Source organism: Motacilla alba, chromosome 1A (genome assembly GCF_015832195.1).
Source record: "Motacilla alba alba isolate MOTALB_02 chromosome 1A, Motacilla_alba_V1.0_pri, whole genome shotgun sequence".
In the NCBI taxonomy this organism is placed as follows: domain Eukaryota; kingdom Metazoa; phylum Chordata; class Aves; order Passeriformes; family Motacillidae; genus Motacilla; species Motacilla alba.
In genome coordinates, this window is record NC_052031.1 from 56,995,696 (window position 1) to 57,009,407 (window position 13,712).

The 13,712-nt window shown below is 39.1% G+C and overlaps 1 protein-coding gene across 8 annotated transcripts in view; it reads left to right on the forward strand.

Moving 5' to 3' along the window:
- Positions 1-13,712, forward strand: part of ITPR2 (inositol 1,4,5-trisphosphate receptor type 2) — a 243,926-nt gene that overhangs the window by 43,320 nt on the left and 186,894 nt on the right. For all 8 annotated transcript variants that reach the window (XM_038154646.1, XM_038154647.1, XM_038154648.1 and 5 more), the window contains 3 exons: positions 189-272; positions 1,107-1,253; positions 2,485-2,580. In XM_038154646.1, coding sequence (XP_038010574.1) covers positions 189-272; positions 1,107-1,253; positions 2,485-2,580 — 327 coding nt within the window. The remainder of the gene's footprint in view (positions 1-188; positions 273-1,106; positions 1,254-2,484; positions 2,581-13,712) is intronic.

Below are 13,712 nucleotides of genomic sequence, written 5' to 3' on the forward strand. Positions count from 1 at the left end.
TTCTCCAATATTACAATCATTAACACTTGAGAGCTTCAGGACCAGTGTTAAGAACTGTACAGATATGTAGCTAAGCCATGTCCCCTGCCATCCTAGATGTGGTGTGGTCTTTCAGAAGAATGGAATGCCTCAAAAAAACCCCCATCTCCATATACTATAATTGGATTTTTTTTTTTATTTCTCTAAAGGTAAATGCTGTCAACTGTAACACAAGCTGGAAAATAACCTTGTTCATGAAATTCAGTAGTTACCGAGATGATGTACTCAAAGGAGTAAGTATGATTTTTAAATTGTTCTTTGAATCCAAAAAGTCTTACTGTATTTGACTGTAGAGAAATATTACCTGGTGAATAAAAGAAGAAATAAGGACTTTATGGAGATGTTCCAAGTAACTGTAACAATAACTGTAATTACACAATGTAGCTTTACATGCTGAGGTATTGCACAGTTTCATGCCTGTAGATTAATCTCTGAGATAATTTACATTTTCATTTTAGAGATAAGCTTAATTTGTCCTCACATGTACCTTAATAAAATCATTATCAATGGCTACTTTTTCAATAGGTGTCAAGGTACCAGCAGTTTTTGAGGAAGAATATGAAAGGGAAAACGGTATCTTTGCGTAGACCCGTTTAAATATAGTGTTTCAAGTCTTGGAGAGAGGCAGGAGAAAACAAAAATTATTCTAGCAGAAGAAATAGAGAGGGGGCGTTAGTGTTGATTGCAGAGTAGCAGTGATAAGATAATACAATGTTAGAAAAATCTCTTCACTTTCCTTAAATAGTAAGAGAGATTAGAAAAAAAATCAATTTAGTAAAGTTAAATAGAATTAAAAGTCACCTTTAGGTTAATTTTTGCCCACTGTTCATTGTGGTGCTTTCCCAAAAGTCCATGGGTTTCCTGCAGGACTGAATTATCCCATCTGATTTCCAAACTTGGTGCTAAGATTGAATGCTCTTCACTTGGTACCTGCTCCAGCAGTAGGAAGTTCAGAAGTATTTTCTTCCTATCAGCTCTGCTGGTGTCACTGGAGCTGTTACAAATAGAAACTGACTCTGGAGGCTTTGCCTTCCACTTAGCAGTGCTTCTTTTTCCTGTTTCTTTAGGGAGATGTTGTGAGGCTGTTTCATGCAGAGCAAGAGAAGTTTCTGACCTGTGATGAATATGAGAAGAAACAGCACATTTTCCTCCGCACTACATTACGTCAGTCAGCCACCTCTGCAACAAGTTCTAAAGCACTGTGGGAAATAGAGGTATTTTTAATTTCTTTTTATAAATATTTTAGGACCTGAAGGCCAGGGCTCAGTAAAAAAACTTCAGCACAGCATGAGTCATTCATAGGTTCCTGATATCATTGCACACCTCCCTGTAACTATTATTATTTCATGAAGCAGTTTGTGTAGGATGAACCCTGATGAGCTGCTTTATTGCTCTGTGTGTGTGGAGACAGGAGGTTTTCTTACTATATTTGCCTGCACTAAAATGAAGAAGAGTCAAATTTCAAATTCAGACTTGACGTAAATGGTGTGATTTTTCCAAAGCCAATCAAAGGACACTCACCTCTCCTGAGTTTTGAGTGTTTACATTTAACTTCATGTGCAGTATAAAAAATGGAAATCCATGGCTGACAGGAAATCTCCCAAACATTACACAACACATCAACATTTGTTTAAAGTAAACCTGAATAAAGGTGGTCTTGTGAATGGGGGTGATTTTGAGAAGGGAGCTAGCAAACTTTTTTGTTCAACTAAGTAACATTGGAAACTGGTATGTCTCAAATTCTTGCTATTGCGATAATGTAACTCCTATATACCCAAAAGTTCTTGTGTGATGGACAAACTTTGTGTATTTAGAACAGAGTCTTCAGAAAAATGGTTGATTTTTGTCTGGGTAAGGATTGCCTGAAGTAGAGTGTATTGCACCTGTACTTATTGGTGATTCCTCCTTAAAGGAGAGAACCACTGCTAGATTTGAAGAAAGCAAATGACCTACAGCTCAGTCAAGGGATAAAAAAAATAACCTGTGATATTTCAGATGATATGAGGATATATCACTTGAATAAAAATTTTTCAGAAGCCCCTAGTATTGACAAAAATAGAGTGGGTATAATTGGTAAAATAATGTAAGATCGTTTGAATTTTGCTTTTAAGTAGTGCCTAGTAGTGTAGAACAGCTCTCCTTACTTTATTGAGCTGCAGATTCACACCATGTCACTAAAAAGCAAACTTTGGCTCATCATGTTTGCAGGGAGTAGATTAATGAAAGCACAGAAAATAATAGAAGGAGTATTTCCTGGCACTTGTCAAAAAGTAAATGTAAGTAGGTGTTCTCTATGGTGAGCTTCATGTCAGCACAGAATTCCTCTCTTTGGCAGGCTGTAATGATGCCGTTTGCATATTTTTATCAGGAGTGAGCTGCAGGAAATGTCAGCGACCTGAAGTATGATCTTGGGGAGCAGGATTAAAATCTAAATTCTTCTTTTAGGTTGTCCACCATGACCCTTGCCGGGGAGGGGCAGGACAGTGGAATAGCTTGTTTAGATTTAAGCATTTGGCAACTGGAAACTACTTGGCTGCAGAGGTAAGAGTGCCAGTTAAACAAGTGTTTGTGTGCTGCCTAACCAAGTCCTGCTGGTTTAGAACTGCTGTAGCAGGTGGGTCTGCAGTGTAGATCTTCACAAAGATCCCACACTAGGCCCCTGCTGGGTTGTATTGTATTGCTGCACCCAGGGATTGCAGGGCAAGCACCCCTGTTAAATGTCCATCATGTTTATACTGAAAACCCTTGGGCTCATTTATCTCTCTGCTCTTGTTTGCCCTTGATTTTTGGAGTGGTTTTGTGACTGTGTATTGGTGTCATGAGAGTTCATTGTGATTAAATAGGCTGCAGGGTTCTGCTATTGCACTCTTGCCTTTGACTGAAATTTGAATTCAAAAAGTTCTGAGGAAGTCTCTACCCCTTTTGATGGAATGGAAGGTCCCAGAGGAGAAAGAAGATCTTGCAACTTGTCTGGTTACTATCTGGTACTTTGTATTAAGGCAAAAGAGTATTGTGACTCCCCAAAAGAGCAGCTTAATATATTTTAAGACTCCTTAAAAATAAAATATGGCTCTTGACAAGCTGCAATACAGCAGATAATACCAAGTGTATGAAATGGTACAGTCTTGGATATTTTAATGGTTGCAAGAAGCTGTGAACTTTTATGTCATATCTAATCCACATTAACACAGGTCTGTGTACGAGTTTTATCAATGGAGTTATAAGGAGGTGATTTTTCCACTGATTTAGTTAGGAATGTTTATTTTAACTTACGCTTTGAAGTCTGAATGCAAAAATTTACTGCAAGAAGTAAGTTATAAATCACTATATATTAGGGAACCCCTGAAAAAAGACTTGCTCTGGCTGGCTTGAGTTAGATTTACAGCAGTGCAACTTCTGTATGCAGGCAACTCTGTAGTATTCCCAGGGTGCTGCTTTTGTGTTCCAGCTCCTGTAACAGCCTGCACTGAATTCAGAGGAAGAACAAACAGGAGTGACCAAACTTTCATTTACTTCTAATTATGTCAAGGCCACTATCAAAACATAAACAGTGGACTGCTAATAATAGCTAATAATAGCTAATTTTCAAGAGGCAACCAGTACTCCCAACCTGAGAATTGGGAGTATTTTCCTTTCTGCTTATAGTGAGGGATGCTCCCAGTAGGAAGATTTTACTAGCTGAGCTGATGGAGAGTCAGGAAGAACATTGAGCATACTGATGGGCTTCCTTCTTCCACCAGGAAATCTGTCTGGGGGATTTTTAGGTGAAAAATCTTCAGGTAAAGAAGTGCTACGCTGCGCTGAATGTCAGACCTGAGCTCAGGTCCTTTCTACCTCTGGAAAGGAAATCCCCGTCAGGCAGACTTGTAATATGGAGAATATAATAGGCAACAGCAGAGTGAGAGCTGGAAGAGTTTTGGGTTGAGCAGAGGTGATTTGCTGGGACTGGAGAGCTGTACTGGTGACTGTATCTGTGAGGTGTAAAATACCTGTGGTGGAGATATTAAAGGTACTGTGTAATAAAACCCTGTGAACTGTATTTTGCACAGTTCATATGTCAGGCACAACACACCAGCCAGCCAGACACGTCAAAGATTTATGAACAGGCAGGCAGACACCTCGTGTGCGTGACCTAACTTTAAATCAATTGGGCAAAGCCTACTGAACACTTATCTGTGCTCTGGCAGAACAGGGAGATTACTCATAGTATGGATTATCAGCAGCCTCACACATTGCCGTGACCTGATTTTATTTAAGCCTCCTTGATAAAGGTATCTAGAGTGGAATAAAAAGTACAGACACAAGAAGAAAATTCACAAATCTTTTAAGCATTCTGTTGTTGACTAATGATGCAATTTTGAGCTGTTGTAAATCAGGATTCATCTCTGTTTATGACTGTGTTTTTTCTTACTTCATCCTCCCTTAAATCAGCTTGATGTGTGCCATGGAGGCTTCTGCAGGGTAGTCTTGCATGGGTCAACTCTCAGAGAAGGAGCAGAAGTGTCCTTCACCTGGGTGCCTCCCTTTTCTCCTCTCATACCTTGTGTGAGCACCCTGTGCCATCTCTTTCCTTTGGAGTCATCCTGTGCCAGATGTAACTGGTTAGTCTAGTCTGGGATTGGTGGGTCACTACTGAGCCTCATTGTGATCAGGTGCCCCTGCAGCTTGTTAAGGTCAGGGGATAATCTGGGAACTAAGAAAAGTGAGGATGCTTGCCTTAGAGAACTAAGGAATTTTAAGCTGATAAGGGTGTTTCAATGCTACAGTAAGAAAATTAATAATAAAAAAAAAAAAAAAAGTAAGGCAATACCATTGTTCAGAAAAAAAGCCATAGGTGAGTACTTGTAAATCTAATTGTTATAAACTTGAGAGGATGAAGTCAGGATGTGTAAATCCTAAATTCCATATTCCTTAGAAGTACAATCAGTCATCCAACTTTTGTTGCCTTTCAAAGACCTCTGATATCTCTGACTTTTGACACAGTCTCAAGTAGTAGTATTTCCTTTAATCCTCTTTCCACTTGGCATTATTTAGCCTAATTTTAATTATTGTGCTTTGAAGTTCTTTAAGACCTACTAATACCTTAAAGCAACCTAGATCCTTCTCCCAGACTTTGGGCTGAAGGTGAGCCACCCTGAAAGGCCCACTGCTGAAGGAGTCACAGTGGGAGACTCTTGGTGATTCCACACACTGACATTGCCTTTCCTCTGCTGCTCTGCACACCCTGGGTCACTCAGGGTGTCTGTGTGCTCTCGCACAATTACTTAAAACAGGAGGAGTATACTGAAGAAAGGGTTTGATGCTTGATGATAAGATTTGGGACATTGGAAATCTGGGTACTTGGTAATGATGTCTGACATAAGAAAACTTAAGCCACAGGCTTAGACATTTCCAAAGAATTGGAACCAAATACTCAGCTGAAAAATTGGAAAGAGAAATTGTCTTCTTTGGAGACAGCAGGAGTTCTGCTGTTAGTATCATAGGGCTTGTTTTCACCCAAAGGATCTGAGCCAGATATTCAGCAGGAGATTTAGGCACTAAGCCACCAGCAGGCTGCTGAGTTTCAGAACAGAGTTTTATTCTCATCTTCACAGAGTCAGCAGTCTTTTAGAAAAAGTTCTGCTGAAGATCCTTTTTATAGCCCTGGTTACAGGAAACTGACCCAAGTTATTTTGAAGCTTTTCATTTATAAAGAGAGGCTGTAAGGTGAGGTGAAAATTGGATGTTTCAAAGTAACAAAGATTTTCCCAAAAGTCTTTCCAGTGCATGTAGCCCATGTAGAAGGCACCCAAAGCTATCTGTGTGTGTGTAGGAGTGAGCTGCAGTTTGCTTGAATAGCTTTGCAGATGCTGCAGGTTGGGACCCCACAGCTGTGCCTTTCTCATGAACACACATAACCTTTTCAATATTTTAAATTGTCAAGATAAAAGTCTCTTTGAACTGACTATCAGCTTATCAATTGTGCTGAACCAAAACATGCACTTTTAATATTGTTCTCCACATTTAGAGCAGCTCCGGTTCTGTGATTTCTAAACCGGGCAATTCATACTGAAACTACTAACACTTGTTTTATGAGGCTGTTGAACTGATACGTGTGCCCACACACAAAAAATGCAGGATAAGTCTGTCATTTCATATTCAACTTCTCAGGTGTGGCTAAAATAATTACAAAATAAATCTGCATCTATCAAATCACAGGCTGGTCTTAGATATTGCAGGAGACAATAGATAAGTATATTGCTTGTGAAACCTTGTGAGCAAGTACATAATCACTGTGCAGAATTTGTAAGAAAAAAATCTGTGATAATTCTGTTTTACCTAGCTGAATAGATTAGTTACTAGATACCTTGCCCAAAATATGGCAGTAAATCTAGTGAGTCTTTAACACCAAATTAGCTCAACTAAACTCAATGAATTAAGATAAGGCAGGTAAAATGGCAGCCCGAATGTTCACATTCTGTGCTTCTCCAGAACTGTGGCCATCAACAATTACTGCTGTGGAAAACTTCTCTGGCTTTCTTATGGAGTTCTCTTTCTTCTCTCTGTAAGAGTGCAAGGGCGGGGTTTAAGCTGTAAAATGAATCGACTCTGATCAGGGTTTTGTTCTAAACTCTGTTCTTAAAATCCTGCATGAAACACACTTTCAGCTTTAAGATTATTTTAGCACTAAATACTCTTTCGAAGGTGGGAATGATTGAATTTAGTTGGGCTGAGCAGCACAGGGTTACATACACATGAGATGAAATGACAATTAGATGAATATTAATTGAACAGGAAGTCCAGTCCAACTTGCAAGGCTGTAGTTCTGTGCTGGAGCACTGCAGTGGCAGTACAGGCTTCAGAAATGTCCTTTTTCCTCAGGTATTGGATTGTGCAGACACAAGGTGCTGTCCCTGAGGTGGTGTAGGCATGGAGAAGAGGGAATAGTCTGTGCTGGAACAGGGTCACTAAGGTACCAGAGCATGAGTGTTTTGGGTGGGACTGCTGAAGCTTTGCAGGACTGTCAGCTGATTTTCACCACACTGTGGTGTAAAACAATTGCTGAGAACTCTTGGATCAATGGCCAGTACTCATATTTCTCTTGTCTTTCTTGAATAATTTCTTCCCATGTTACCTCACTCTACTTCTTGGTCAAAATTGCCCCAAGCTGCCCCTTTCTTTTCAGAGAAGCTTATGTACATCATTCACTTTAAATTGAGAATTGCTGTTGAATTTTGCTTTTACAGTCCATGGCAGGGAGTTGGCACTAGAGGATTTTTAAGGTCTCTTCCAACCCTAACCATTCTGTGATTAAAAGTATTAGCCTGCCATGTTATAGATATTGTTATGGTATGCATTTATGCAGATGGACAGGACTGTACCCTTCATAGTAAATTTAAGCCTGTTATTATTATAACTTGATTGGGATCATGGTGGAGATAACAGTGTACATACTCAAGTTAACATTGAGAGAAAATAATCTTTTCCTGCCTTCTGAATAGTAAAGATTGTCACATGGATTAAACTCCTGGTGCCCTGAAAAAACTGTCTTTGTAGTTTTATGGACTTTTTGTCCACTTCTTTAAACTGTTGGAAAATGGAGTCCTGCACAGGATGTTTTATTAAGGCATTTGAGATTGATTATTTGAAGTCCATAACTTAGGCCTTTTGTTATCCACTTGTTGGAAATTGGACTACTGATAGAGATGTTTTTTATTTAGGAAGCAACAACAGAACCACAGCTTGCCAGTGTAATTTTATTTTCTTTTTTGGGTGACATGGAAACAAACCTTTGCAGAAGGACTTGTTCATGGCCTGGTCATGCAGAGAGGGAGAACACAGTGTTAAATGCTCTGTGGTTCCTTCTGCCTTCAGAAGAATGAGGCAAGTAACAAATAAAATGGCCTTGTTTAACTGAGATGTGAGCTACCTTTTGCTCAGGAACAGTTTGTAAGCCAGGAGATGGCAGCATCTACCAAGGCCTTCACACATCTCACAGATTTCTTTCCTTGGTACTATGGGACCTCCTCACCTGGGGATTGCTTCAAAATCTTCCTTTGGGGCTGTTTTTTCCCAGTGTCTCTTCATTAATTTTTAGCACAGCATTCTGATTATTTTCTGTCTATTGGCTCTGTGATTAAAGGTTCCCTTAAGAAAAAGGGTTTGCCAAGGTGGCAGGGTGAACTCAGCCCTGGAAGCCTTATTTCAATTTTTCTGTCTCAAATAGGTGTGGGTTTGTTTTAAAGCTCTGTAAGGAGTGAAGGATAGTTTACAGCTATGCATGAAGAAATGGAAGAGATCCAGAGGAGGAGGATGGATTACTGATTTACAGAGCCAGCCTGACCTGTTCTGCAGACTTGGATATGGCTTTTTAAAGTGACAGATCTAGATGTCCATTTAGCAAAACCCAGAACTAGATTTCTCCAAGGTTTTTAAGAATCTTGAGAATGTGGCTTAATGTCTTGACTTTGGTGGAATCTGTCAGTGTGCAAACACCTTCATAAATCTGGATCTCAGAGAAAAGTTTTTTTCCCCCCAGCCAACTAATTTGCAATTGTGATCTGTGAGTGTTCAGCTTTTTTGATCCTGCCTGAAGCTGGCTGCACTGGGGCCATGTTTGTACATATACAAGCTTTAGGAGTGAGGAAGTACAAACATATTAATGCAGCATTTATTGTCATTTAGTCATTACAAGGCCTAATTGTTTTATTAAAAATACATCTTGCATTTTGATGTCTTCCAAAGCAGCAAATGTAGACATGTGGTCTGTCCTTAAGTGCATTATTTTTGTTTATTTTTTCAAGATCACTCGAGAAGCTTTTATTCAATTGTATTTGTGCCTCTTTGTGATGCTTGATGGAGGTTTCCAAGATTTCTCTCCTTTGTTTTTTATTGTTTTTGGGGTTTTGTGTGCCTGTGGTTTTTGGTTTTGGGTTTTTTTTTTAACAGTAGAAATGTCAGTCATCCCTAGTTACCTTTGAGGACCACAGAAAGGCATAATATGGGGTATTAATATTTAGATCACTCTTGAAGAGATGAGGATGCTTTCTTTTGTATAACACAGGTTGACATGGAACTGCTGAAGCTCAGACTAAGGTTATGGCCCAGCATCCAAGTTACACTTAAGGATCTCTTAGACAGTTTTTTTTTTTCCTTTTTACTTTCTCTGCAGAATGGGATATGGCTGAGTGAGGCTGAGCATTGGTTTCAGGTTCTCTGCCCTTGATCCCTGTAGAAGAAATGAAATTTCCCAGTTACCACTGGGAAGCTACTGGAACATGGAGCTATTCCAGCTTATGCTGCTTGCCTTTAAATCTGTGCTGATTTAGGCATAGCAAAATGCTGGCCTGCCATTGCTTGCACAGCAGCTGGAAATGCCATCAAGATTATCTTTCTTCTGGTGATAAGGGTGAAAAGTCAGGACGGGAAGGTGCTGGGGCTACTTCTCATTCCTGTTTTTGACTAGCAGGGGGGCCTGAAGCAGACAAAAAGGTTCAGCTTTCCCAGTGCTCCCTGGAAACTTGTCTGATCTGCTAAGACATGGCTCATGAGGAAAAGACAATCCTGATAGAAAAGGCCTTTTAAGATTTTTAAACTTTCCTTGTATGATGATTATCAGGAGCTCTGTGCTGATGCTGAGGAGGGGTTGAATGGAGTTTATCAAGGTAGAGTTGTAGCCAGTCTTTGTCTGGCAGGTAAATAAGATAGCAAAGGTCCTTTGAATGCCACTGAAAGTCTTTGAAATTGTGCAAAAGTCCTTTGGATTTATCAAAAGCTAATCAGTATGACATTAACAAAGAACAAAGCAAGCCTAATGAAGATGAAAGATTTGAAAAGTGAATTATTTTTCTTTTGTCCTGGCTTTTCTTCCCCGAAACACTTGCCCTTGTTGGCTGGGTAACAGGCTGTGTGTTAACAGGCTGGTTATCAAATGAAATGGGGACTGTTTGAGTGTGTTGAATTAGATCCTTTTATGCTTTGTCTGTCAGGGTTTCCTTCATAAATGTAGGTTTTAACCAAGTCATTAAAATGCTCATTTAGCTGAAATTTGGCAATCTAATTCTTCCCCTCACAAGATGCTTTAAATATCTTTTACCTAGTCAACAAAATTTGATTAAAATCATCATGGGTGTTTTCTTCCCCAAACTCCTCTCTCTCTTTCTTAATTGAGTATCCAAAAATAGCCTGTTTGGGTACTTTCCTTGCATTCCTCCAAGAAAACAACATTCAGTAGAATGTGGAGTTTCAAACTTCTTGGATTGTAAAGAATATCTAACTATGTGAAGATGCAAAAGTAAAATTAAAGGCAGGAATAACTTGTGAGATGATTTGGACAATAGTAGACCCCCAGGAAATTATGCACTGTAGACTTGTGAAGTTTGAAAACTTTAAGGTACAACTTTGAGTAGCTTTAATCAGTAGCGATGACAGAGCCTGGAAGTTCCGGTGCTCAATCTAGTGGAATCCCTCTCAGGATTAGCAGGTCACTGGCATTCTCTAAGCACCAAATACCAGAAGTAGCACACAAACACGCAGAGATGAAAGTTGCCTTCCTGCTATGCAGACTTTACAGATTTTGTAAAGTCACTAGGTGAAAATTCAGGAATGAGATTTCTTGCCTGTCCTTGTGATTTTAACCAGAAATAAAGATTTTGTCTATACCTCAGTTTTCCATGTGTAAAAGCTGACTTCAATTATGAGTTTGTCATGCATACTTTCTCTGGGAGGCCTTCTGCTACTCCCACAGGGTGAGGATGTTGATATATGTATGCATTCAGACATCTAATCTTTTCACATACCATTGTGTACCAAGGCTGAGCCTGAAATCTGTCCAAGAGACAATGGTTTTTATACTCAGGAGGACAACCTGCAGCACTGACTACTGAGCCTGAGCACCTTCAGGCTCTCTCAGATACCCTGTGTGGATCACAATTTGGGAATTTGCCTTCTTGCAGAGGAGTGCAACTAAATACTATTTAAATGTAGACTTAAAAGAAGGTATTGCCTTCTCTGTAGTTGCAAATCTGTCTCTAAACTCCAAAATGAGAAATGCAAATGAGAAACTCTTTTTGTGGTATCTTTTTCTTTCCCATTCATGGATGGGTAAAAAAATAACTGTACCTGAGTTTGTTGAAAAACAAGCAGCAGAGGATTAGGATTTCTGGATTATTCTTTACTGGAAAAGAAGCTGATGGAGATATACTCAAAACAAACAAACAAGAACCCAATCCCAAAACAACATATAATGAAACTATTACAATAATAATTTGTACAATTGCACTTGCTTAAGCTCTGCAGTTTGCAATTGTTCTTGATCTTGGTGCGTATTGGCTGCATGCATCTTCCAGTGGCATTTTGCAGGAAGTCACTGCTGTATTTCAGGTACAGTTCAGTACATTGAAATTTCAAGACATCCAATGACACAAAACAGCTTGAAAAGTGTTGAGCTTTATTGAGGCCTATTTTAGCATAGCATTTTTACTTCCTAAACACCTGCAGAAAATTTTACTTCATTTCATTAGTAGCAAGATAAAAATATTAATGTTGTTCTTTTCAAGGCTTTTGTTTTGGTGATTTATTGAAGAATGTGGAAGGGATCTTGCATAAATCAGAAAAAGCAATAGGTTTTGAAGTGCTGAGACTGTCACTGTGTCTGTAGGTCATTCTGGGCTGGGATATTGAAAGGGACTCAGAACAGGTGTAATATGACACACAACTCTACATGATTTATGCCCCTTCTACCTGTGGAATGTAGCATGGGATAATAGCTACTGATCTGTTTTTTTAGAAACCTTCAGCACCAACAATCTCAGTTGAAATGAAAATGAAAGTGGCAACTGCTGACCAGAGCTGAAAATGGGGCCATGGATGTCAGCCTGAAAACTGAGTTCCATTATGTTTATGGTTTAATGTCAGCATCTCAAAACTTTCTCTAAACAAATTTTTGGTTTTATTATTTCTGTAACAGCAGGGCAAGAAAAAGCATCATCAAGGGTGTACTTGATTTCTCACCTGAGCCTTCTGTCTCCATCACCCTCAGTTCACAAATGACCTGTTTTGGAAATTTGAGGGAAGTCTGTTCAGTCATTTTTTGAGAAGGCAGGAAGTGTCAAGGGAGGGAGTCTCCTAATTTCTCCTGTTACTGTTATAATTTTTTTTAATTACCCTTATGTTGAAAGCAAGCAGCTGAAGGATATCAGAATTCAGTTCATGCTGGGTAGGCAACTGTATTCACTTGAGCCCTTTAATGAAAACCTGTAGGATCAAGTCCTCAGTGCCAAGTTCTCTGTGCTGGCTCTAGTGACAAACCCGAGATCACCCAGACTTTTTCTTGCTTGCTTGCAACCAGCAATATCTGAAGGAAGCATAGAAATTCAGCCTTCCTGTATCTTCTCTGCACCTTTGTTGGAAGGCCACGGTGCATGGCTGGGACTGAGGGGCACTGCCTGCTAATTTTATCTTTTCTTGATTGGGGACCAAAGGCTGAGAGCTCAGCTGGCTGCCAGAATTGGGACACCAGGATTATTTTAAGGTGTCAGGTGAACAAATGTCATGCTGAAAGAACTGTGGAAACTTAAGAAGGAACCAAAACTATGTGAAGATAGTTACATATGCGTATAAGTTCTAGTTTTTTGGTGCCCATCTTTCATTCCTGTTACTGTATAGCAGTAGCAAGAGGCACTTGGAGTTGGGAGACTCTGACAACATCAGGGAGGAGCAAAATGGACTATTTGAGACAGATGTCAGCACAGGGAAGAAAGCATGGTCTCTAAATTAGGTTTGTATTGGTAACACAGTGGCTAATGCAAAAACCAAAATGGAGACAGGATAAACCCTTGGTCATTTCTGTGTTAGCACATTAAGTTGTGACACATAGGGAGGATGTTTTCAGCCATTTGACAAAGATTTGAATGTTTTCCTCCTTTCTTCAGGCTTCTGTTGTGGAGAGGAGCAGGCATTTTGAGGGGTTAAAGAGATAGAAATGATTATTTTTAAATAAAAGTGTTTTATCAATGTAACAAAATCTCTTCACAACAGTTGTCTATGTGATGTTAGATGTATGATAATATAATATTGAAAAGTTCCACTGGACTCATGCATCTTGCCCTGTGCAATTCTCTTCTGACTCTTCCACACTGGTAATGCCAAATTCAAGCCAAGAAAATGACAGTACTCATATGTAAGATGTATACACACTGTAATTGCCTAAGAAGAAAATTGTCTTTTATAACTTAAAATCTTACTTCAGCATTTTCAGCATATCCTGTGTCAGGGAATATTGCTAAATATTGACACAGAATTGTTTCTTCATGTAAATCAAATCTTGAAAGGTTTCATGTGCAGCTAGTGAGTGGGTGTGTGTGTTTTTGTTTATTTGTGAATATGTCTGCCTACATAATCCCTCATCTTATAGGCTACATATTTCCCTTGTCAAAAGTATGATAATTAACAGCTTTTAAATAGTAATACTTGATTTTTTTTGTTGTATAGCATCTTTCTTCCAAACTTCTCATAGTACTTTAGTATTAATTAATGCTTGATAATCCTGATAGGACATAGAAAATATTATCCCCATTAATAATGGTTAAACAGAACTATAGTGTAATGAAATAATTTTCTCTAGTGGCATTGTCACTCCTGTTTCAAAGATGTGTTAGTTCTTAGTTCACTGTCTTCCGTAAAATCTCAGCAGA